Raw genomic sequence first — 27,997 nt, 5'->3', positions numbered from 1 at the left:
GTTGAATTGGACGTAGGCAACCAATAGTCCGCAATGTAACTAAAATCGCATGCGAGTTCGCGCGCCGTCTAAATCAGCCCTTTTAGTCTGTATCTTTAGGTATTTAAATAAAAGTAAACAAAATCTACCCTCAAATGGCTCCTTCAGTCAGTTGAGGGTAGATGAAAACATTGCATGATAAAATAATGTAGGTTAAAGTCAGGTTGTTCAGTGACAGATCCAGACTGTTTTGTATTTGGTTGGTTAACCAATAAATGTTACAACTACCCGAAAATGTACAAATTATTTATTTACTTTTATTTAAATACCTAAAGATACAGACTATAGGAAACTATGTTCGTGCCGGCTGCGTGTGCGTAGACGTGCACGTGCACGTGCGCTAATATGTTGGAGCCGCGCACGCACACGTCACGCAAGCGGTGTGTCATCTCTCATAAGGAACTGTATAATATATATACTGCACGTGCACGTCTAGTCGTCTACACACACGCACCCGGTGTGCACAAGTCTTAATCTTAAATAGTTTGTCATTGTCAACCCGACAAGTGTAAACTATTAATTAATCTGGCGATGAATAGTATTCATTAATAATTAATTAAGATCGAAGTTAATTTCTCGTGCAAACAGTATCCATATGACATGGATCAATACTTAATGAACACACAAAGCTGTATTCAGTCCATCGGTATAGTTATATTATTCACTCTGTATACTTGTAATTGGCGGGATAATTATTGGAATGACGACTAATTTTGTGGAAATTTTCAAAGGACGATAATTGTACGGATTTTGTATGTATTTGGAATGTAATTAACAAAACAGATCTAAACTCCCGTATCTACCCTATTGAGTAGTGAAAATAATGAGGGTAGTAAAGTGAAAGAAAACTTAAGAGTTACAGTAATATCATATAAATATATCCGTTTAAATACTCGTACATTATGAAATTAATTGTTTATACATTACTACTGGAAAATTATGGGTTTTAAATGTCCAACACACTCTTTAATGCTAGCTCTGCATTGGACAAACACATTGTTCATCGCGGCGAGTAACGTCGCTCGGGGTATGGTAATCGCTTCGATAAGTATTTCCACACCGATAAGACTTTCAAACTTTCAAGAAAAGATCGTATACATAAACATAGACCGATAGATATTGCGGTTGTTTTGCAAAATATGATTAACAGAGGTTAGAGAGAGTGCAATGGCGAATAGAGAATAGCGTTGCATTACCATTGTCATTGACATATGAGGCTCAAAATTCACGCGTGATATAAATTAGTACTCGAATCCGGTATATTACCGTGTGCACATTTTGAATCTTGTACCAATGTGGTAAGATCTATTTTCCTATGTTTATAAACTTGACTGCATTTGGTGTGGTGTAATTGAGTTAGGTTGGAGTAATTTGAGCGTGCAACATGGGAGGCTATTTTCTGGTACAGCGGATGTCAAATTTTAAACTGATTGTGTTATTGTTTGACACTGGAGGGCTTGCTCACTTCTTCTTGTATACCTAGTTTCATTGATTTTACACATAATCACGCGTAGATACTATCCCTCTTACTTTTTCATAAAACTGTGCGTGCCTGATTTAGTTAAATTATGTTTTATCCCTTTCTTACAAATACATAAGTCAAAATGAAAGATAAAGACAAACGGTTCATAGATAATTCAGGACAGTAACGCGTTTATGAATAACGCTATTAAATGTAGGATTTGATGTTATTAGGTAGGTATAAAAATATAAATGATACCCAAATAAATCATTTATTTATTGATAAACACTTTAATAGGCGATTGTTCATGTTTTTATACAATATTTATTATTCTAAACACTTTCTAAATCTATTTAAAAGTATGTTATTTCTCTTGTACTCATACATGAAACAGACAATCTTTAGTTTTATATAGGTATAAACAAACACTCATGTTAATAAATTAAACTGCACTCGATTTAAATATTATTAACTGATTTAGCTTATATTATTATAGCAACAAAATAAACATTTTAAACTTAACATATATGTATATTAATTCGAAAACTAAAATGTAGTTGGACGGGACATATATCTGTTGCCAGGCAGAGTGATGGCAGGTGGACGAAAATGTTAACGAAGTGTTAGCTCGTTGGATAGGTAACAAACTTGCGGGACCCCTGGATCAACTGTTTAGTCAGTTTCTAGTTGTTATTTGTCAGCTAGAGGACAATAGGACCATGTCCTACTCCTACCTAACATGTTTAGTTGATGGTCATTTATGGAAAGGCCTTTTAACGGCCATAAAAATGAATGTTAAATACGACAAAAACTAAGATTTAAAGAGTGACCTAGGAGACCGTAACCAACCAACCTGTGACAAGACAACGTTGTTACACCTGGGTACTTCTGGATAAGATGGCGTACATAAAGGGTGGCTTATGCCCAGCAGTGGGCCACAAGAGGCCCACTTTATATGATAATGAAAATGGAAACTTAATCTATCGTAACCCTGCTCGCCTTATACGAGTCGCCGACGACACTGGCGTTGTATCGCTGGAAGAAATTCCCCTTGTACCCTAAGCCGGAGTCGGTCGTGCCCGCGATCGCTGACAGGACGTCGTTGGTCCGCTCGCCGGAGCGGCGGCTCAGTGTAATGTTGTACCTATAGAATATAAAAAAATATCATTATTGGTACAGTTAGGCATTAAGCTCTCGAAGGGGAAGTAAGAAATATTGGATTTTTCTGTCAACTATTGTCATGTCTGTCATCTTAGTTACAATATTTTCTCTTCTTAGAAGAATGTGGACTACGTTTCTATAGAGAAGCGGTCACCATCCTTAATAGTTATAATTAGAATTCGCAAACCCTATAGCAAATCAAAGACGTAAGGACTACCGAAATACAATTAACTAAAGGGGATAATATAAATCATTTATTTACATATAAGATATATACAGTGGTACTATTTAAGGAAATGAATAACTAGCTTAAATCTAAAATGGTACATATGGATTTCCTTTACTGATACAGAAGGGCGGAAATTTAAACGGCAAAAACGTACTGAAAACCCAATCGTGGGCGTAAGCCGATCAACACGAATGATCCGGAAATAACCGCGTTTTATTGGCGCTATTACCTACGAATAAATTTAATAACGTTAATAATATCAACATAGGTAATATCTGCCGTTTAATTGAATTAACCTTGGAACAAAATAATTCAATCTTGTTCAGTAGCTTTTGCACTACGGCCATAATGATTGAGATTTGGTAATAATTTATGTAGGTTTTTTTTTAATAGGAATATTTACCTTAAAAAAAGATGAATATAGTTCTTGTTTTCTACATTTTTACCACTTCTGACTTGGTTTGCCTAAGTGGGTGAATCAACTTTTTTTTCTCGCTCGTTGGCATAGTTATGGTCGCCTCAAAACCCTAGTTTTATGATATTTGAAATAACCAAACATACATTTTTATGACAGTTATAATCCCGTTCCAAATGGGTCTTCTAGTTAGCATAATAGTAGATCGTAGTATGACATTTCTTCTAACCTATATGCTATTACTGTCGGATTGTCGCCTGGCTGACGGCACAAAATATAAACAAAAAAGTTGATCCGCCCAACTGTCGAGATACCTGTTAATCTCCAAGCCCGTCTTGGTCTTGCTGAAACTCCGGCCCAGCGACTTGGACCTCTTCACGTTAAACTTGTCCCGTATTTTCTCGTCGTATACGGGATTCAGCACGCCCGTATAGGTGGTCTGGCGAGTGGCCAACTCTAGTTGGGTGAGGTGGGTTTCTAGGGCTTCTAGCTTTGGCGAGAGGTAGTCTGTGTACCGCTTTGTGAACTGAAAGAAAAGATATTCGTTGTAGAAATTAAAAAACGTTATGCATGTAGTAATGCAAAATAGTTATATATTAAACTTGAAGTCATAGTCTGTTCGAGATCCTGAAAACGGTGAAAAATAGAGATAATACTCCTAAAAATACGTGTGATACGTCATTAGATTCGTCATGATGCCTAGAAAAATGTGTTTGAAGCGTGTATTAGCACACAAAAAATATCAAAAGTTATAAGCAAAAAAAGGGGGGGAAAAAGTAGATATTTTTTATTTCCCCATTATCTCAAAAAGTATTCATATTTAAGAAACGAAAATTAATATTGTCAAAGAGGAGGATATTTCCAATAAAAAATTCTATACTTGCAGAACTCTATCTCCATTATATATACCTTTTATTCATATCTGAACACAGCCCTCCGCGCTCCATTTTTGGGAATCGCACGCGGCGTGAAAAAGCGGTTACGTAACATTAAATATACTTTTAAAGGTATTAAATATTCATTGAAAAATTAAAAAAATATATAGTGTATTTAAAACATGTCAACAAATGTACATCTTGTAGAAATGTATCTTAAAATATTTTTTTCAACAAGTTAGGCAATTGTTAATTAGCAAAATTTTCTCAAACTTCCTTCTTTATTGAAAACGAAAAAAAATGTATAAATAATTATCGTAAAATTTTGTCGCTTTTTACAGCTCTTTTCATATAAATGATTAATAAGATCACATCATAAAAGTTTTATTAAAGTTAATACTTTGCTTAAAATAAGTTTTAGAATAACATAGAAAATTGTCAAAAATCGAAAAATTAAGGTAAAATTGTAAAACTTAAAACAACATTATAACCAAACTATTATTCTTTTTATAACTTTTATAACGTAATCTTATTAATCATTTATATGAGAAAGGCTCTAGAAAGCGACAAAATTTTACGATAGTTATTTATACATTTTTTTTCGTTTTCAATAAAGAAGGAAGTTTGAGAAAATTTTGCTAATTAACAATTGTCTAACTTGTTGAAAAAAATATTTTAAGATAAATTTCTACGAGAAGTACATTTGTTGACATGTTTTAAATACACCATTTTTTTTTAATTTTTCAGTGAACTTTTAATACCTTTAAAAGTATATTTAATGTTACGTAACCGCTTTTTCACGCCGCGCGCGTTTCCCGAAAATGGAGCGCGGAGGGCTGTGTTCAGCTATGAATAAAAAGTATAAATAATGGAGATAGAGTTCTGCAAGTAGGGAATGTTTTATTGGAAATATCCTCCTCTTTAATAATATTAATTTTCGTTTCTTAAATATGAATACTTATTGAGATATTGGGGAAATACAAAATATCTACTTTTTTCCCCATTTTTTTGCTTATAACTTTTGATATTTTTTGTGTGCTAATACACGCTTCGAACACATTTTTCTAGGCATCATGACGAATCGAATGAGGTATCAGACGTATGTTTAGGAGTATTATCTTTATTTTTCATTTTGACAGAGTATCTATAGTTGTAATAAAAATTAGCCTATATACACTGCTGGGCACAGGCCTCCTCTCAAGCATGAGAGGTTTTGGACTATAGTCCCCACTCTGGCCCAATGCAATGATTAATCTATAGTTAACGACACCAAAAGTATTTAGGTAAAAGTGTCATCAAATTATTCATTTTAATATACCTACCTAACACAAATTAACAACATGCAATACAATTCTGAGTGCCTTTTTTAAAATATCTTGAAACATTGAGATTTGGTTTGTAAACTATTACTAATTATTAGCTTTATACTCTGACTTTCATTTTTAACAAGGCTCACTGTGTACCTATTATAATTAGGGTAATATTTCAGAAATGAGGTGTACTCTATCAAAGTACAACCATCCAACCGAACCCTTCGCTTCTCTCAATCTAAGGCTCCCCCCTTCAATTAATTTTAATCCTTACAATGTTTAGTTTTGTAATTGGGTTTTGTTATAGGTACGTAATTAAATTACGTATTTCATTCAAAGGTCCCTTTGAAATCAATATCGAGGGTGTATTGTACAGCTTGGTAATCATGTACATGTTACAGTACATAATTACCAAGCTGCAACAACAAAGGTACTTTGTAATTTTTAAACCCGTTTCTATTACCACTGACTGCAGGTGCCGCGTCTGGCCACGTCATGAGGCGACCACCAGACCACATGACGAGAAAGGTGCTAGAGAGTGGTGAGAAACCTAGGGGACACGGGAGGCCCAAGATAACAAAAATAAATCTTGTAAAAAAGAGCCTTGATAGGAAGAATACCACTAGAGACGACCCAGGACAGACGCTCTTGGCGACGCCGTATACCTATATTAGTAGAGCCGATCCCAAGTAAATGGGATAAGGCTCAGAAGAAGAAGAATGTATATCTCACCTGTTTGTCTCTACGTAATTTGGAGGCCTGGCTCGGTATGTCTGTGGAGCCTCTGTCGTTCCTTCGAGTTCTGAAATCTTCCATGATCTCGAAGGAACCACTAAACTAATCATCTAAATGCCTAGCTCTGTGTTTATCTCACTTCCACCCATCACCATGTGGCTACCGCACCTTATCTTCTATCTCACCTGTTTATCTCTACTAGATCTCCTCGGCAGCGGTGGTGGCTGCGGAGCCTCATCCCCGGACACGTAATCTGGAGGCCTGGCTCGGTATGTCTGTGGAGCCTCTGTCGTCCCTTCGAGTTCTGGAAGCTTCCAGGAACTGGGGACAAAAAGAATGAAGTTAAAATTGAAATGATTTATAGTGCTCCTGAAGAATTTTTTAAGCACAATAGTTTTCAAGCGTTATTTATTATACTTAATGTGATTTCAGTTTCAATATCGAAACCTCGACCACCTCAAAAATATGGAAATATTGAAGCCGCATTGCATATACATAGTTTCAGAAGGTTCAATGATAAAACTGTCTAATTAGCTGTCATCATTCCTTAGCAGTCTTAGCACGTTTCTGTAAAAAATTGTGACACACACTTTTATGGCTGACTTGTATTTCATCTCATTCAAGTACTTCTGGAGACCTTACTAAAACCTAATTTCGATGTGTTTGTGTTTTTCCATCGAGGAGTTCCGTTGTCTACCTTCCGACTGCTTCATCAGATCAGAATTAAGAAAGTACACCGATTTTCAACTGACTCAGATACCAGGAAGTAAGTATACGCATATTACGCATACGAAAGTGCGGAAGAATATCGTTTCCCCGAGTAGCTACTCATTCTATTCACTATTCATTTTCAATAGGTAGATCAAACGCATGTGGTTTCTCGTGCGCAATTTCGACGAAACCGACATATTTGCCGCCCAACCAAATATAATTCAATAACACATCGAATCTGAAATAACTGAATATGAAAATCAAGACATTCTAACATCATGTATTCCGTGAATGAAAAATGGGAAGTGCTTATTGGGACTCTTCAAGAATGTTTATATTCTTCTTCTTTATATTTAAGAGCTGTGCTCTTGTCACAGCTCTTAGTTTTACATACCTACTTTCAAAACTTCTACTCGTTCCAATTTATTTGTATAACATAATTTAGCAACGAAAACTAGTATACCTACCTACTAGACACTAGTACCTACCGTAAAATGGGGTGAGTAGGGTCAAAACTGAAATTCAAACCTCGATAACATTTTATTTTTACATATGAAAGCTGAATGGTGTATATAATAAGTGTTCCAGACGTTTGTATTTTAGTTTTTATTTTATTTTGGGTAGTTCCATTTCATAACTTTGACGATAAAGAGGAAAACCCACCTCACCCGGTAGTGCCTCGTATTTGGGGTGAGAGGGGTTTTCATACAAAGGTGATTTTGGAAGATTGTTGGATCGATTTTTTTTATTATGCGTATTACTATAGCTCCATTTTAAATTGGAATACATTATTTTTGTAGCAGTAGCCTTAAAATCCCTTCTCACCCCCCTCTCAAACTTTCTCTCCCCATTCATAACCCACCTCTCCCCGCGAAACCTACTCACCCCGTTTTACGGTACCAGGGATTTTTTAATTTAGAGCGCTCGATTTCGTTTTCTCGTGAATCTGTAGAGTGATAGAAATTGGGAATATAAAAGTATTGACCACTCGTGTTCATTTCTATTAATAGAATGTAAATGCCTAGTAGTGGAGATAGTATACGAGTAAATAGTAGTGAAGGCAAGGGAGTCATACGAAATAGAGCGCTTGAAATTCAAAAATCGCCCCCAGACCAACCCCAGACCATAGATTTAGATGAAGATGACTTTATGGTTAGATTTATTATGTAAGTGCCTTATTTGCTGCGGATTTATACCTACGAATCTGCTACCGTTCACGGTAGAAAAGCAGGCCAGTTGGTTGCCACACGCGCTCACACACACACGTCACCGCGCGCCGCACTGTCAATTTTTACGATAGTTACAAGCTACGTAGTTACTATTGAATTTCTTTAATTAAACATGTAATGTTTGTGTAACGACAAATGTATATGAATATTTGAAATAGGTAGCAAATTTTTAATTTATTATGGTAAATGTTTATTTTAACGACAGTAAGTTAACTTTACATCGGAAAGTACCTACTCTTTTATGCTCTGGTTAACTTATAATTAATTACCTGTATTCATGGGTTCTCTATGATTTTTCTTTACTGTGTAACATTAATCCCACCGTCACCGTCACCGTCGACGCTGCTGTATGTGTCCCGTCTACATTACCTTACGAAGGTCGATGACATCGTAAAGTATGTGAAAACGAAGACCGGATTCATCCTGAGGGTCGCGAAGTTGGAATCTCGACACAATGCGAATTTTAATTCGTTTGTGGTGAGCGTTCCGACTGACCATCTAGCGACCTTCACCAAGGAGGAGTTTTGGCCGAAGGGTGTCAAGTTTCGGCGGTTCCGCGGCCGGCTCCCTGACACTGCGGGGTTGCGTAATGCATCGCAGCCATAATGTGATATGTAGTGTTTAGTTTTTTAAAGTTTAGTTATAAAATATATTTTTATATAATATGTATGCTAGTTTTAAGGTATTTATGTATGGGCCATTAGTTGCCTGAAATAAAGATTTTCATTCATTAATCTCTGTCTGGTTTTAAATTACACGAAGTTTTAAAACTAACACTTGCTGGGATCATTGCGCGGTTTATAAAACGGCGTAAATACTGCGGTTACTGCAGGGACATATGACCTTTAAAAATGAATATTTCGTAAACACTAACGCATAAACGGAATATTAGGTATAAATTAAGCTTTAGCTTTCCTTTAAATTCACTCCGCTATTTAAGTAGGTATTTGTTTATCATTTCTAAGCGTCAGCAACCCTAGCGTTGTGCCGGTGCGCGCGGTGCGGGGAGCGGCGCGCTGAAGGTCACTCCATTGTATTTTTTTTTAGGTATCAAAACGGTAGGTATTTGCGTTTTCTTTGAGAGATAAGTATCTGTTCGTAAGAACTATTATATAATCTGTGACATAATGCGATCAATAATTATATTTATATTCCACCTGTGTAACCATTATGTGCTTGAGTATTAAGTAAGTTACGTAATAGTATTTTATGCAACCGTTGTTTAAGAGAGGTCAAAAAAGGCGAGTAGCGTGAGTAACAATTTGAGGCGAAGCCGAAAATTGTTAATAAAGACGCCACGAGTATTTTTTGACTCAGTTAAACAACGTTGCATCCAATACTTTTTCTACGACCAAGCACTTACTTTGAAATAAAATTGTAAATTTAACAAATATTTTTAATTCAAGAAGTAGCAAAAATGGCGGGTACGGGCGGGAAAAGAATGAATGATAAATGAAATTAAAAAAAAAATGTCTATGGTTCACTTATAGTTGGTCAAGCAGATCTTGTCAGTAGAAAAAGGCGGCAAATTTGAAAAATGTAGGCGTGAAGGGATATTGTCTCATAGAAAATTTGAATTTCGCGCCTTTTTCTACTGACAAGATTTGCTTGACCATCTATATTTGTCAGAGATGGCATTTAAAATAAGGTTGGCAACACTGTATTTCATTCATCTCAGTATCGCCAAAAAGATACTGCGTGTATGCACAAATTCTTTTTTGGGGAATAGACTAGACTTGTCTTGACAACTATAAGGTAGGGTTTTAAAGGTGTGTGCACGACCCTTTAAATGACAAATAAAAGTACGGGAGTAGAAAAAAAATATTCATGACGTTCTAATGGGGTTGCAGATGGCGGCGGGTTCATGACATGTAACTCTTAATAACTCTTTGTTTCTACATAAAGTTTGTACTTTACTATAGAAACAAAAGATGTTCAGCATTAAGCATAAAAATGTTTTAATTTAAGCGGATTTCGTAAAAACTACCGTTCACAACAGACCGGCAGGACCCAACATTTCCATAATGTCCAACCGTCCCCCATTTTACTCGTAACGGCCACTTTGTTATCCAAGAATTAACATGTGCTAATTTTCGGTCATTGTTGTAATGTTAATGTTTCATTGTGTTGGAATATTAATAAATATAAAGTTGAGATAATGTAGCAGCGGGACCTTTACTAGTGTTGGTGAAAACTCGAGTAGGTATTTGCAGTTTTTTCTAAATTATTAGATATTTGAAACTGTCTGCTACAGTCTAAAGTCGACGACGGATTCTTTATTACTGGACTCCATAGTCTAATAAAACATGGTCTTCCATTCCCAGAGTGACACGGGCCTACGTCACTACAACATGGCCGCTATATATAGCGCTATCGCATATTATCATATAGCGCTGTCGCATGATGACGTAGGCCCGTGTCAGTTAGGTGACCTAGAAAAGACGGGAATGGAGTACCAGGCGCAGTATATTATTATACCATGCTGGACTCGAGTCCTTTTGTACCACAGACTAGACTCATTTTAAGCGACTATTCTAGACGGTCACTGTGACAAGGTACCTACAGATAATATGTTTACACTTTTGCACCTTGTTTCTTTGTAATAAGGCGAATTCCTGATCTGTATTACAAAATGCTGCGATTTTACCTATATTTATAAGAGATAAAATTACATTAAAGAGACTCGACTTCCACCTCTACTTTTCACGCCTCCGTAAGAAAACATGAAAAGATTTGGTGCGTTAAAATTTCTTGCACGTGTAAGGCTTAGAAAGCGGATACGTTATTTGAACGCGTCATGGGACGCGTGTTAATATGTTACACATATGAAGGTTGCCGACGGTATTTAATTCCCTGTAGGTCGATTTTATTTTAACAATTTCTTATGGTTTATTATTTATGTAACTACGAGATATTGGAAGGGTCCTCCAGGGATAACCGTACAAAATGTTAAAACACCGTCTTGTCGACGCATGTAAAATTAGGTTTACTACCACAATACCCCATATAGTTGGCCCGACGAACTTCGTTTCATCTATATATCTATCGAATTTTTTTTCAAGGTCTTAGGTTTTTCTTTCATAAGAACCTTTTCCTGACAATAACAAACATAACAAAAAAACAATTAGCGATATTGGTCCAGAACCGTTCACGCGTGATGCCGTGACCAACTGAAATAGGGATTGATTTTTATAATTATTAATAGCGACCCGCGTCGGCTTCGCACGGATTAACAAATTATACACCTAAACCTTCCTCAATAATCACTCTATCGATAGGTGAAAACCGCATGAAAATCCGTTCAGTAGTTTTTGAGTTTATCACGAACATACAAACACAAACAGACAGACGCGGCGAGGGACTTTGTTTTATAAGGTGTAGTGACATACCTATATAACGGTTTTCAACTGGTTTTGATGTGAACTTGCGATCGCCTTGGTGATTGGCGCACACACGATTTTCGCTTCATTTTGCATACACCATTCAGAGTGACGACCTTGAAGGTATCAAAATGAAATCAAAACCGTAACAGTTGTTAAATCTGAATCTGGTCCTGGAGTATCATAAGTGTGACGTTAATAATTATGGTTTAAGACATTTATTTCTCAAAAGATTTACATAAATCACTTACTGAGAAAACAATAATTTTGCTTAAATCTAAATAGGAGAGGGTAGCATGCAAAAACGGTAAACGACTTAAGTACAAAGACGCTTGGCAACAACAAGCGCAATGCAAATATGTTATGCAGTGCGTCGAGTCCAGTTAAACCGAACTGGTACCCGTTTGACGACTGGTTAGTTATAGGGTGGTTTAACTTGTGAAGCAAAGTATGTTAACTCATAGATATATATGTCCATGTGTTAACTGTGTTTTGATTAGAAGTAAAGAAACGGTTCGCATACACCATTTCGCATACACCATTGATGGTAAAGTCGATCATGTTATGAGACTTTAGTTACAGACTTGATTAATTTAATTTCAGGCCCTTTGCCGTTTAACCCCAAGTTAGTGGGATGGTGCAAGTGGCGCTAAGAGAGACCACGCTGTTCTGAACGAGGAATATCGTTCGTTCGGTTAATGGGAAAACTTGCTCAAAACAAATGTTTGCTCAGAACACTAAGTAAAAACGGGGCTTTAAACTTGTAATTGCTCACTTGGCGATCCTCTCGCTGCTTCTAGAGCGAGCCGCTCTCGCCAGTCGATGGAGCGCGAACAGAGCCCCCTCACTGGAGTCCCCCAGCCACGAACAGAGCTCCTGCAGTACCTGCCAAAAAATACAATTGATTAGCCTCGGCCAGGCTTCCACTACATTTTTGCGGGCCGAATTGACCCTTTAAAAAAAACCGTCCATGAAATGTTATGATTATTAGGGTTCCGTACCCAAAGGGTAAAAACCCTATTTCTAAGACTCCACTGTCCGTCTGTCTGTCCGTCTGTCTGTCCATCTGTCTGTCCGTCTGTCTGTCCGTCTGTCTGTCCGTCTGTCTGTCCGTCTGTCTGTCCGTCTGTCTGTCCGTCTGTTTGTCTGTCTGTCTGTCCGTCTGTCTGTCCGTCTGTCTGTCCGTCTGTCTGTCCGTCTGTCTGTCCGTCTGTCTGTCCGTCTGTCTGTCCGTCCGTCTGTCCGTCTGTCTGTCCGTCTGTCTGTCCGTCTGTCTGTCCGTCTGTCTGTCCGTCTGTCTGCCCGTCTGTCTGTCCATCTGTCTGTCCGTCTGTCTGTCCGTCTGTCTGTCCGTCTGTCTGTCCGTCTGTCTGTCCGTCTGTCTGTCCGTCTGTCTGTCCGTCTGTCTGTCACCAGGTTGTCCTCATGAACCGTGATAGCTCTTACTAGACAGTTGAAATTTTGACAGATGATGTATTTCTGTTGCCGCTATAACAACCAATACTAAAAACAGAATAAAATAAAAGACATTTAATATTTAAGGGAGGCTCCCATACAACAAACGTGATTAATTTGCCTTTTTTTACGCAATGGTATGGAACTCTTCGTGCGCGAGTCCGACTCGCACTTAACCGGTTTTTAGAGTGATGTTCAGACTTTTGTCAAGACATTCCACTTTTCCATATGTCAACCCTACTCACGGTAAAATGTCGTCGCAGTAACAGCGCCGGCAGCAAGTCAGCGAGCGCGGCGTGCAACGCGCGGCAGCCGCAGCGCGTCGCCGTCATAGCTAGCGGCGCCGTCTGACCCACCAGCCACTCGTCGCTTAGAGACCATCCTGTGTCCTCGGCGTCCGAAGTGCCGGATTCTTCAACTAACAGATGGTCATTTAGAACACGTTTGTGTAAATATGTACAGCAAAGGGACCCCTTTTGTTTGTTTGACATAAAGTTTTAAGTCATATTGTATTGTTTGTCATATTATCATTAGTCCTAAAACTGAAACCGTTAACTCTTCAGGATTTTCGTAAGGTTATCCTATAGATAGGTTAGGTTAGGTTTGGTTTATGGGAATCCTGAAAAGTTACGCGTTTCTGAACTAAACAAATTATGACTAACGAAAATGCGGACAAACAATACATTATGACTTAAAACTTTTTGGGAAACAATAGAGATTATAGCAAAAGATTCAAATAAAGATGCGTCCAAATCTAGCAAATGAGCCTAGAGTGCGCACGCATGTTGTTTCAAATTCAACCGATTGATCAAATGACGTAAATGTACCGCAAACCCTACGCAAACCGCATGCGATTATCTGTGACTGACATTCGTAGAAGTAATTAAAAAAAATATATATCAAAACACTCACCACAAAGCGCATCCTTCACGCCATTAATAAAATCCAGTGTCTCCATCAAACTAGGTCTACTAAGCCCCTCCTTATTCCTCACAGTAGACCCAGCAGATCTCGGTCTTCTCCTCAACTCCTTAATATTCTCCACCGGCTCTGAATACACCAGGTTCTTCAGGGTGTGGTATTTGCGCCGCATAGTTTTGGTGTCTGATTGGTTGGTGATGGAGATTTCTGGGAAGCCGTAGGCGGTTGCTGGTCGGTTTCGACGGGATCTTCGCCGTGATTTTGGAAGGGTGTCTATAAATAAAATTAATAAATAATAAAGAGAACAGCATCTTGTCAAACATTATAGGTGCAGATTAGAATTGGTACGATGTAAGTAATTAAAAGTGATAGAAAGACGAATAATTCACTCTTGCTAACACACACAGCTTGCTTTACACGATAGGTGTGCTATTTCAATAAAATGTTGAACGTAGTTATGTAGATTACAATCTATTAATGAAGTACCGTAAAACGGGGTGAGTAGGTTTCGCGGGGAGCTATGGGTTATGAATGGGGAGAGAAGGTTTGAGAGGGGGGTGAGGTGTGTTTTTAAGGCTACTGCTACAAAAATAATGTATTCCAATTTAAAATGGGGCTATAGTAATACGCATAATAAAAAAAAATCAATCCAACAATCTTCCAAAATCACCTTTGTATGAAAAACCCTCTCACCCCAAATACGAGGCACTACGGGGTGAGGTGGGTTTTCCTCTTTATCGTCAAAGTTATGAAATGGAACTACCCAAAATAAAATACAAACTAAAATACAAACGTCCGAACCACTTATTATATACACCATTCAGTTTTTACATGTAAAAATAAAATTATATCGAGGTTTGAAAGTCAAATTTCACCCAACTCACCCCATTTTACGGTACAAGTATATTAGGATAGTTCTTATCCCGAAATTCACCCCCAAAAGGGCAGGCCCAGATTTAGAGAGGGCCCCTATGGACACTTTGTATGGCACTTAGAATTTAAAGGGGGCCCAATTCTCCAACTCAAAACCATTGCTAAGTTGCCTGGGCCCCTAGGCCCGGGCCTTGTGGGCCTAGGGGGAAATCTGGCCCTGCAAAAGCGTTGTGATTGAAAGGGGTCTCTATTGGTTCCCAAAAAGTTATAAGTCATAATCTATTGTTTGTCCGCATTTTTGTTAGTCATAATTTGTTTTTCACAGAAACGCGTAAATTTTCGAGATTGCCATAAAACAAACCTAACCTAACCTAACCTATCTATTGGATAACTTTTACGATTATCCTGAAAAGTTTACGGTTTCAGTTTTAGGACTAATGATAATATGACAAACAATACATTATGACTTAAGACTTTATGGGAAACAAAGGGACCCCGATTGAAAGGGAGTACGCGAGTAGATACTGAGGAATTGTGGGGCACAGTTTAACGCGAAAATCGTGGGCAAGAGGCTAATATCACGTAATTATAGTAACGGTACCTATAAATAGTGTGCGCATGTAATACAGTATATTACATACCTATGGAAGACAGATCCTGGACGGAAGTGGAGGGGATGACGTCAGGCTTGGTATTATTCCTCCAATAGTTGCCTTTCTTCACGCTGGCCAGGATTTCATCAGAGCTGCCGTGCCGGCTCATATGCTGGTTTGTGCTGCAAATAAGATAAGATTATATTGAAAAAAAGTTTGGGGAATCGTTAAACTATGCCATAGAATATGACCGTTGTCGACAAATAAATGATTTTACTTTTTCGGTTGTTAATAAATATATATGAAGACCTGTCTGGCCTAGTGGGTAGATGACCCTGCCTGCGAAGCCGATGGTCCTGGGTTCGAATCCAGGCAAGCGCATTTATTTGTGTGATAACACAGATATTTGTTCCTGAGTCATGGTTGTAATCTATGTATACAGGATGTTTGGTACATCGTTTGCCAAATTAAAACGGCAGATAGGTTGAGTCATTTGCTATCTACTCATGCCTGGAAAAAAAATGGCCATGGTTTTTTTTTACTACTGCGCAAGTAAAAATTTGAAATTTACGAAAAACTGGCATAGAGCTGAAACAAAAACGTGCGCAAAATTATAAATTTCTAGGCCTGGGAAGATAGCAAATGACTCAACCTATCTGCCGTTTTAATTTGGCAAACGATGTACCAAACATCCTGTATAAGTAGGTATGTATTTATCTATAAAAGTATGTATATCGTCGCCTAGCACCCATAGTACAAGCTTTGCTTAGTTTGGGGCTAGGTTGATCTGTGTAAGATGTTCCCTAATATTTATTTATTTTATTTCGTTTATTTATATGACAGTAGATTAGTATCATAACATATATTGTAAGCTCCATCGATAGTAAGTTGTGTTGGCCCATCTTCTTGACATGCTTGCTTGTAACTAAAATACTGCTTATGTAGCGACATCTAGCGTCAATTAGCGGATAGCAATAAGCAATAAGTGTCACGATAAACCAAAAATATATTGCTCAACAATTTACAACTTATATTACAAGCGGAAGGAGTTGAAATTAGAGTTCCGGTTATATTATTATCTTGATATTTTTTCTACAAATTATCACATTATATTAATCAATATTTCAAAATTCCATGGAAATTAGTTAAAAATGCTCGTTTGGTGAAATTGATCCCTATCCCTATCCCAAATACTGCTAGTTTATCAGTACCGCAAAACTACAGACAAACGAAAAGTCTAGTCTGCCGGAGTAAAGTTGCCGTTGACTTTTCGTTTACTGTCTGTAGTTTAGCGGTACGCGGTACTGATAATCTAGCAGTATTTGGGTTATAAGGGATAGGATGCCTATTTATTATTAGTATGTGATAGTACAGTATTTACTAGAGTATGCCTTCAGATGATCAGTTTTATTAATAAGAGACATAAAACTTCCACTAATGCCTAAATAATGCCTTGAGTTGAGTGTTAATCAAATAGCGAGACTCAAAACAAAAAGTAACCCTAAACAAAATAATCCATTACAAAAATACATCTTATCTAAAACTTTTCTTTCGACTAAACAAACACTTTTCCACCACGTTTCATCCAAAAAACGCTACAAAACACTTTCGCTTCAAAAAAGATTACACGCCATCTCATAAGTTCGTCGGTAAAAACAAGATGGATCGTCGACGGGGGAGCAGCTATCAAAGCAAAATGGTCCTTATAAACATGTCCTAGTGAAATGTACCTATTCATGATTTTTGCAAGGCCCCGTTGTGTATTTCAACAGCGAAATAGATGTGTCCCATTTTTGAGCTGCTGCAAAATTTGTAACGGCTTAAAGGATGACTCAGGCTAGACCGGGCCGGGCCCGAGCCGAGGCGTCCTACGTGTCATTTTCTATAACGGCTGATCGGTGAGGTGCTTTCCATAGAAAACGAAGCTCGGCAGCTCCGGCCCGGCCCCAGCCCGGTCTAGCGTGAGTCATCCTTAAGACGAAAGTGGAGGTCCCGCGCGAAATCGCCTTTTCATACAAACGTAGACCTCATTTTCCTCTCTGGATATTAATATTATTTAAAATATTTTGACACGATTAGTTGTATACTAACCACAGCTATGCCCCTGCGTTTGATTTTTTTCGAAATTTTAATTACTTAATATAAAAGTTAGGAGCATTTAAAAATTTGTATTTAATCTGTTTTTCGCTCCTAATTTTTACAACGATCAAAACATCGAAAAAAGTCAAAGGTTGGGGCATAGCTATGGCAGGGATGCGAAACTCCTGACTTCGGGCAAACTCGGCTCCGTTCGGCTCAACATTGCTCCGAGCAATTATTAGGGTTGACACAACTTACGTCCCTTTGCGTGCACGACCACAAATAAGATAATGGCTGGAATTTTGACAACCCTAAATAGCCGAAATGGATAGTGCCATATATTAGAAAGGGACAACATGATTCGACCCTGAACCGCTGTCAAACTTCGGTTTTGTAGGAAGTGTCCTTTCTGTACGGTAGTACTATTATTTATTCTGTGTGGCTATTAGTCCTGTAGCGCTGGCTATATTTTGAGCCCTAACTTAAAGTAATATTAAAGTAAATTATTTTTTCGCTTACGAATAGTGTTTTAAGATGTTAATCTTACATTTTGTTTTGTGTCACAGATATTATTTGCTTCTTAAGTAATTTAACAATTTGTGGTAATTATTTTTATTTTGAATTATTTTGAAGAAAAGAATATTCTAGAGAAAACATGTAACTGTATCGCATTTAGGATAGTTTTTTTAATGTGAAAACATAGTTTGTGTCAATTACGTCCATTGCAATCGGATACTATGCCATACTATACAAAATTACTCAAAAAATAATTAAAGTAAAAAAAAATTGCTGACATCGCATTTAGTCGTGTCAAAATGTACATTACATGTTTTTGTGTCTTATTAAGGCATAGCTTCATAAGATTTTTGATAATTTTGTTCTAACAGGCTATTACCATAACAAAAGAATATTAAAGTTACTAGAGTTCACATCTTATTAATTTAAAAGGCGGGATAAATAAGAAATATGAATTTGTGTCAGTTTCATCCATTGCATAAACAAATAATACAAAAATAATGTTTGCGTTCATACGACGCTAGCGGGTGGCTCTAAACGGGCAACGCGGGCCGTGCAGGGAGGGGGGCGGGCGCGGCGGGCGCGGCGCGACCTTGGCGTGGCGGCGGGTAAGGGCCTCTCTCTAAAAACCACACGTTGCGTACGCAGCGCATGTTTACTTCGCCTGTGCGCCAAATTAATATTACTTCTTGAACTTAATTTATATTAATATTTTTATTTCTATATCTAATATCTAATCAAGTCTAACTTCAATATGTCTTAATTATATGGACTAATAAATTTTAATATAAACATGTATAATTTTTTTTTCCTTATAAATAGCATAAACCAGTCTTTCCATACTTAACGTAAATTATGCACATTATTTTTTTAATGTATTTTTTTTGTTCTTAGCATTTTTTTATAATAGGTATTATTAATTTCACGTATTGAGGTTATTTAATGCCTGTTTATTCTGATGTTTTGAATACATTTACCTTAAATAATAATTACCAACACTTTTGATAGTTCAAGCTTCTTGGATAATAATTTACCTTTGGGTTCAATTGGCGTAAAGGACGTTTTGGCGAAAATGAGTTATATCCACTACCGTAGGCTCAAAGGGCTTAACTGACAAAACGCAATTATTCAGGAGAGCCAACAAACAGTTTTGTTTTGAGAAACGAAATCAGACCTTTTTTGTTTGCTTGAATTAACTGATGCCTGTATGCGGCTTATTCCTAACTTTTTGAGGTCTTTTAAACTGATTTCTTGAACTTATAATACAATGCTAATTTACGAAAATAGCATGTTTGTTTATCTTAATAGAAAAAGGGCGTAATGTACTAAAAATTAAATTGTTTTAGTACCATTTGGCGTAAATCCAACAATTTTGTTGCAATATTGACAACTTGCATTTAGGGAACACTATACTTCTAAGTACTATAATTTACATTTTTTTCCGAAAAATTATAGAGATGTATTCACTGTTAAGTTTTCCCCATTTTTGTTATTTTGGATACTTAAACGTCGAAAAGGTCGTTTTCTTAGCCACAAAAACAATGGTTTTTTTTTCATTTGTTTATATTATTTCATGGGCGAGGGGCCTCTCGCGCATGAGAGGAGGCCTGTGCTCAGCAGTGGGACGTATATAGGCCGAAATGATGATGATGATGATGATATTATTTCAACAGAATCACTGCTGTCCCACCATTTATGTATATTGATATACTTACAACAATTTGTAACAAATTAATTTTACTATAGAAAGTATTACGCGTTATTTCTGTTTGTAATGTTAATTGGATTATAAATTTTACTTTTACATACTAAAATATTATTAGGTACAATAGTAGTTTTGAAATTTCGTATGTCTATTCAGTAAAACTTAATGAATATGATCGCATATTTATGACATTACATTAGAGTAGAAAAAGGCATACGGCCAGGCTTACGTACGTCTATGGATTTAAAAGCAAACGTTATACCTAGACAGTAACTTTCATAAGGTTAATCCTGTAAATTAGGGTTTAAACAAAAAAGTATTAATATTATAATCAATATTACCAATAACCCAGTCACAAACAAAACTAATAGTATCAGCCATAATTATACCCACTAGTTCAGTTTAAATTATCAAAATTTAGTAACCCTATAAATAAAGCAATGAGCATATGAGCAGGTAATGCAAGCTCGGAGTAAATATCTATGGAGCGGCCATTAACAGGCGTTCCCCTCTGCAAAAAGTCCGCGGCCGCCGGTCAAGGAGGTTATATAAAACTAGTTGCCACACGTCATACGCCATTCAGCAAACGTCAGTCTAAGCGGAATGATAGGAGCCGAAAATGTCGAATTGCAGCGTTTTCTCGTTCAAAATGAGATCGAAAACGTCTAGTCTACAAAAAGAACACGTTTCTTATCATATGTAGGTACTATTACATCTAAATATTATCAAATAGTGCATTAACTTTGCAAATAACTAAAAAACATTGTCAATCTGACAGTGATACCAGTGATATGGTATTAGATCTAATATAGGGTAATTCTAAAGAAGACTTCCTAAATATTATTTAGGTACGAGTAGAATTTCTAATAGGAAATATTATGCGAAACTCTGCGTAGGGGGCGCGACTACCACAAGCCATCACAATCTGGGGGTCCGCCGCGGAACAAGAAATATTAAATTTCGTTATCTAACCTCTCTATCACTATTGCATATTTGAACGATAAAGAGAAAAGAGAAAATTTACTAGCTAGCTTAGTGCTACACTCTGGCGGCAGAACATTGCAGTAATACGCCCTATTTGCGTTGCTTTTTGTTATATAATTTATGTAACACATTATTTTTATATAACACCTTAGTTTCATATCAACCTAATCTATTTAATCAAATAAATAGATCCATAAGAATAAAGAAAAGGGGGACGGGGGATCAAAAAGTAGTCGAAAACATCTCGCGTGATTTGTGCACAACCCCTAAATAACGTAAAATTACCGATAGACTATTTTTTTGAAAATTATTTTTTCCTTTAGTTTCTACATATAGTTGGTCAAGCAGATCTTGTCAGTAGAAAAAGGCGGCAAATTTGAAAAATGTAGGCGGGAAGGGATATCGTCCCATAGAAAATTTGAATTTCGCGCCTTTTTTACTGACAAGATTTGCTTGACCAGCTATATATTTTTATTTAACATGTCAAATATTTTATTAATTTAAGGTATTTACGGCTGTCACTTTCCATAAATAGGCACTTTTAATTTATTACTCTGGTATCACCGTACCAATATTAGTAATGGGACACCATTAAAACCAATATCGGTAAAATCGATATAAACATAATGAATAATATACAGATGGTCATGATGCCTAGCGAACACCAGCCATATCGTACAAACCTCAAGGAGTGATATTCCTAGGCAGATTATGATCTGCCTAGTGACCACCAGCCATATCGTGCTAACTTCAAGGTGTGATATTCCTAAGCAGATCATGAAACGCCGGCATGTCATGTTCTGACTAGTGATCACCCGCCATACCGTGCAAACCTCAACATTTAGGCATATCGAATAAGTAGGATGTCCTACATTTTAGCAAATGATAACCATTGAAATGGCTTGACAGCCTACTTATAGTACGTGTTTGGGTAGCGTATGATTTTAGTACCTACGCATTCTGCTCCAAGTGCCACATAGAATGCAGCACTAGCAGTGGCAAAAAATGCAAAAGGCAGATTATTAAATGGCAGAGTTTCATGATATGCCTAGGAATATCTCGATATGCCCGATTTTACGATCTACCGCCGATATATATACTAATTATCCCCTACTCAATATCCCTTAAATGACATCCTATGGCCGCGTTCCATCTCTGTCATCAGATCTGCATGCTCGATAGTATATTGCATTGCTTTCAGAAGTAAACCAACATGTAAAATATTAACTAATGAACTGATAATGAAAAATCATTCTATATCAGCTTGCACGATTCGCCCTAAACAAATTGACAAACTATTAGAACAACATCTAAAAACAATACAAAAATTGAAAGTTAGTAAAATGCTGCTATAAAGACTTGATATTGTAATATTATTATAGTTGATAAAAGCAGAAATTAAAATTCATTGTCAATAAAATATCGACAATATTATCGGCGCGTCCCTCGCACTATCTAGGTTTACTTAGAACTGACGTCATCTCGTTCACGGACAGGGTTGTCTGTGTTTGTTCTTGTACTTGTGTGAATATAGTTTTTGCTAGTGTTTGATAATTTTGTCGTGTGCGTGTGTAGCGACGCATGCTAAAAATGCATTAGTGTTAACATTATTTGTGTGCGTTACCTCGTCCCCCGCGCCAAAAACGACAGAATTTTTCAGATAGAAATTAGTGCGCGTCTCTACTCCATAGATATTTACTCCGAGAATGCAAGTACCTACTTAATGAAAAAATTGACAAGGTCATCCCTCTTAAACACAAAAAAGGAACAATTATAAACCCGAAATTATACATAGTATGGAACCGTATCTCTTACATTGAATTATCTAACACTCGTATAAATATCCATTAGTTGTGGGCGTAACGTACATTTAGCACTCAAAAAGCTACTTCAAAGAGGCGTAACGTACAAAAAATTACCACATATTTAATACAATTTCCGATGCCAAAGGGCGTATCGCACACAAAGTTGGGAGTTACGCAGTTGAATTCGCAGATCCGGCCAAATGCGTTGGAAAATTGTGTTCAAGCATTGATTTTTCATAGGGCTTAACGGACATTTTTTTCAAGTTATCGAGATTTTAAATATATTATTCGATAGAGAAAAAAATACTGAGTATAATTGCATTTTCGCAATTTTGTCCCTTACGCCCTTTGAGCCTACGGTAGTCGTTATATACAGTTTCGTTCAGAATTCCAAGCGCTTTCGTTCTGTATTTTGAAAATTTCGATATCTCTTAAAAAGTTGCCTTTACGACCCAATTTTTGCACTATGAGCTTGCAACAACAGCTTATCACAAGGGGCGTAAATGACCAGGTATAAATTAGAAATTCATAGATATTATCGTAAAGGTTACCGCTAAATATAAATATTGTTGTAAATGACTTACATGTCTTTTGTCGTCCGAGTACGGCAACGCAAAAGGAGGGTTATGATTTTGACTGGTATGTATGTGGGTATGTATGTATGTTCATCTGTTCGCTCATAACTTCTTAAGTACTCATTATAATTTGATAAACGATATGTCATTCGAATCGTCTTAATCGTCCGCTGGTTATAGGCATGAACACTGCGCCCTCTAGAGGTCATAAAGTCACGAACCAAAAAAATAAAAATAAGTAATGATGACGTGTTGTATATCGTTTGAAAGAGCTCAATTAGCACATTTCAAATATATAAATATTGTTAGCATTTGCTTTCAAAGCATTTACGCTAAAAGTTTTTTCGGCAGTTATCTTTGTTCATGGGCGTAAAGGTCTAGAATGCCTAATAAATAAATAGTTTTATGGGTCCTTTATTACTAAAATGTAATGTTTGCTCTTCAAATTAAAAACCTCAGCTCGGTGTTTTTCAACAACTATCATCGTTTTACTCGCAGTGGAATTTCTTATATTCTATTATATCGTTGTTTATCGACTAAGTGCTAGTTGCACCAACCACATTTGACAGACTGATCAACATCAGCCGGCGCGCCCCGGCGCTTTATTATGAAACTTTCCATACATAAAAATTTAGCGAACTCTTTAACGATACGAACAGTTTGGTGCAACCGACCCTAAGCCAATCTGTGTAGCGAATGTCCTATAAAATCATTCATTCATTCAATTGTTTCATAATCGTTCTAACAGAAAATATTTTTAAACGTTTGAAATTATAAATTATTGCAGCTAAAGGTAACGGGGTCTAAATAACACAGAAATTACTACTTAAATAGGAATTTTCAAACCGTATTTTAAAATAAGACCACTTGAAATAGTGAACCAATTATTACTTATTATAACATACTGTATAGAATTATAGTCTTTTGTTAATTAAGTAAACGTCCAAATGCTTGATAATAATACGCTCATTCTAATCATCGCTAGGCGATCTATTACTTCCCTTGTTATGATTAAAAGCTGTTATGTTATGATTGTTATAAGGCAGTGCGACATTTACTTTACCTTCATTCCCGAATATTAGGTACTTTTTGAGCATGTAATTATTTTGTATTATTTGTGTTTTCTTCTTTATTTAATTTAGGTCTTAAGTTAGGGTTTTACAATGTGAGTATAAAAGTACAATATAAAAACACTTACAAATCATTACAAAAAATATATAAACACATTATCAAAACCTAACCTAGGGTGCCGCCGGCAGCGGGGCAGGGCCCAAGCTGCCGTTAGTCAGGGCCGCAGAGTGAGGAACTGACGTACTATACGCGCCGTGTCCAAAATTACTGCCTTCTGCATCTGACCCTTGATCCAACCACCCAGCGAGAGTCTCTCTAGGTGTTGGTCGAGACTCTTCGCTATGAGGCCATTCACCAACACGACATCGTAGAATCAACATCCCACACGGCGGTTATCTCATGAGCTAAGTTGAGGTACTTACTGGACATGTCCTTCTCGGCCTTCACGAGATTCTCATCATGGGAGATGGTGACGTCGACGAGCACGGCCCGGCGCTGCGATCGATCTATCAGCACGATTTCAGGCTTATTGGCTACAATAGTTCTGTCAGTGATGATAGATCGATCCCAATAGAGCGTGGTACGGCCATTTTCGAGAACTGGCGCAGCTGAGAACTTCGCGGTCCACAAGGCCGTATGGCCAAGGCAAGCTGCTGGTGAATAATTCTGGCTACGAGATTATGTCTGTGCAAGTACTCGCCGTTAGCAAGATGAAAACAACCGGAAATAATATGCCTGTGTTTTCTTTATTATTACTATATTATCAAAAAAAAATGAATTATAGCTCTAATCGGGATATACCTGGCATAATCAACTACCGTTTGATACATTTTTAAGCTTCGTAACAGTAAATTATGCTGAGAAGAGTTAACATATTGTGTACCGTGACTGGTATCGAATGTGGTATAAAATAGTCTGATAACGTAACTTACGACCCCCTAATAAACAAGATTCACTAAATTATCAATAATTTCATGGGCGTAAAGAGGCGAAAACAGGTTAAAGAGACTAACATTTTGAGTACTTTTCCAATACACATCAAAAACATTGCTCGATAAACAACAAAAATATATTATAAACATTTAAAAAAAAATCAGTATTTCGCGTCTCCTGAAAAGTAGCATTTTGTCCTTTACGCCAATTGAACCAAAAGGTATCGTATAATCGTAATAATATATATTACTAAAATTAATAAAATCAGTCTTTGTATTGTGTATCAACAAGGTACATATTATAGTTGCACATGTAAGTGCAAATATTTTCATTGCATTCAATTCATTCTATGTTGTGGGGGGCGTAGCTAACGATAATCGCAAGCCAACATTTTTTCTCATGATTATACTAACCCGGTGGAGGCCGTATCACCAAAATAATTAAAACAATTATTCTGCTCCTCAAACGAACATATATTTTTTTCAATAACTTTTTTTAATTTATGAAGTCTTGTACCTATTCAATGTACACCATCATCATTGTAATTGACGTTGCTTGCCACGCTTTATACATCACAAAATTAGCAATACATTGCATCTTAAAATAATCTTAAAAAGTGTACTAAATATCGAATATAAGTTATTTTTAAAAGTCGCTGATGTGACATTCTCATTCAAAAGGTAGGGACCACTTTGTCGTTTAATTGTATCTTTATACAAATAGCCTGTCAGAGAGTCCTTATGGCAAGGATAAAGTGCTAAATTTTGATTGCGAACGTCACGAATGTTGGTCAGTATGAGGAGCCTACATTTTATTTTTTAATATACTTACAACATACTTACTCCCACACTATGAAAAGATTTAATGTAATTATGCCTCCGAATGAAATAAATACACTGTAATGGCTCCTCTATACGATGGGCCAACGCCGGCCACTCCAAGGGACGCATTTATGCGTTAGAGGGAGCAAGTGATATTGCTATCTCATTCTACCGCATGGTTGCGTCCCTTGGAGTGGCCGGCGTTGGCCCATCGTGTAAAGGGGCCATAATGTTCATCTAACAAGCACCTTACCCGCGTAGGTAGCCCTCCCCGCGTACGCCGTTCATGCAAAGTTTTATTTAGCCAAATAGTAAAAAACCGTTGTTGAAAATGACCCAAATTATGAATGTTGTCTTGATGTGGCATTATAATAATGTAGACGTAAACTTAATAACATGAATTTTTTTTTGTGACAGATACATGATGTTTATAAGAAAAAAAAATATTAAAAATAAAAGCGGTGGATGAATTTGACACACATTTGATGGAATAACATATTATAATATCCTGTGAAGTACAACACTTCACTTACCGACTATAATTTTATTTTAGGCATTTTAGGGTCACTATTAGGTATTTATTAAATGTCATTATACCCGTGGATAATAATGACACAAAATGCGTGTGTACGTCGGAAGCCACTTTGCTTTTACAGGGAAACAAAGAATTTCATCTCGAATATTTTTTTTACCAAATGCTGTTTAAAAAAAGAAATACCTAAATTTCTACCTAAGCAAATACCTAGGGTGACACAAATTATTATTATTAGGTTTGGTATGTGGTCTGGAAACTATATGTAAAAAATAAGCAACATTAATAATCTTATAACTTCAAAAGTTATTGCTACCGGACTATATGGTAAATATACTATACATAAAGTTGTAAAAATATTTTCCATAATGTTAATATCCAGAGAGGAAAATTTTGTATGGAAAACCGGTTTCGAGGCGGTCGTCCCTTCGTCTTAAATGCCTTTTATATTCTGTGAAGGCACTTTGGTTAATACTTAAGGCTTTGTATGCTTGTTGAGAGCTTAGTCGGACGTGTAAGGGTATTTAGTTTCGTAGTAGTTTTCAAGTAAGGCAATTGGGGCGAACAGTGAATTACACGCTCGAGCAGGCGTGGCTCACTCCGCTATTTCGTCGCTTTGCTACAGGTAGCTAAAAGTACATCCGTTCCGCCCCAATTTTGGGGAAAGCCATAAACCGCGCGTGGCGCTGTCGCCACCTAGCGGCCATATCTGTGCTGATCGTAACAGACGCGTTTTGTTAGAGAGTGAGTCTTCTGTACCTAGTACTTGCTAGTAGGTACTATTATTTATTCTGTGGCTCGAGTAAAAAAATATGGGAAAATGGCATTGTAGAAATTTATGAGTACGAGACTTAGACGCATATATATATTCTACCCCAAATGGTGGGAAAATGCCGATGACAGGGTTGAGTGGAGAAAACGAGGAGAGGCCTTTGCCCAGCAGTGGGACACCAAAGTAGGCTACTAATAAAAAAAATGAGTAAGTAAATTTAAGACAGTGTTGGCAATTTCATGTACAACGACGTAAAATAGCTATTTTTGCTCTTTTAAATACTTCGTGTCACAAGAGAGCAAAATTGCTTCTATTCTTGACTCAAGGTTTTTTGGTTTTTGTCTTAGCACGACGCGTGAAACATCTCGATCTCTTGTGGCACATACAACTTCTCATCTCGATTTGTTGATGTTGATCTGCAAAATATTCTAAAAACCCCGAATTTCCTAAAACATTACAATCTTGAAGTCCGTATTTACTTTCGCCGCGACAATTCCCGAGTTTGAAAGCACATTAGGGTCGAACTTCGCCCTTTGCTTAATAAAAATGAATCGTAAGGCTTGTGTACTAACAGCGACAATTAACTAACCAATGGTGGACCTTATCCCTCTGCAATAAAGCCTAAGAATAGTTAGTGAACAGTGTGGACGATGGTAGCGAACTTTTCTTATGAACTCATTGATATTCGACCCGCATCACGGGGCGTTGAAACTGCTAGTATTTATCGATAGGCCTTCCCTATCCCTTAGGAAGCGAATTTAAAAAAACAATATCGCTTGTAGGGAGCATGCATGAACTATAGGGGGCAGCAGAGGA

General features: G+C 37.0%; 1 protein-coding gene across 1 annotated transcript in view; it reads right to left on the bottom strand.

The window, feature by feature from the left end:
- Positions 1-2,087: 2,087 nt before the first annotated feature.
- LOC134796471 (uncharacterized) overlaps positions 2,088-27,997 on the bottom strand; it is a 47,495-nt gene continuing 21,585 nt past the window's right edge. The window contains exons 2-8 of the mRNA XM_063768662.1: positions 15,437-15,570; positions 13,914-14,195; positions 13,247-13,419; positions 12,322-12,431; positions 6,412-6,547; positions 3,621-3,832; positions 2,088-2,645 (exon numbers count right to left, since the gene is read on the bottom strand). Of these exons, the coding sequence (XP_063624732.1) occupies positions 2,477-2,645; positions 3,621-3,832; positions 6,412-6,547; positions 12,322-12,431; positions 13,247-13,419; positions 13,914-14,195; positions 15,437-15,570 (1,216 nt within the window). The 3' untranslated portion in view covers positions 2,088-2,476. The remainder of the gene's footprint in view (positions 2,646-3,620; positions 3,833-6,411; positions 6,548-12,321; positions 12,432-13,246; positions 13,420-13,913; positions 14,196-15,436; positions 15,571-27,997) is intronic.

The sequence above is a fragment of the Cydia splendana genome, chromosome 13 (assembly GCF_910591565.1).
Source record: "Cydia splendana chromosome 13, ilCydSple1.2, whole genome shotgun sequence".
Taxonomy (NCBI): Eukaryota; Metazoa; Arthropoda; class Insecta; order Lepidoptera; family Tortricidae; genus Cydia; species Cydia splendana.
This window is presented reverse-complemented; position numbering and strand designations above follow the sequence as displayed.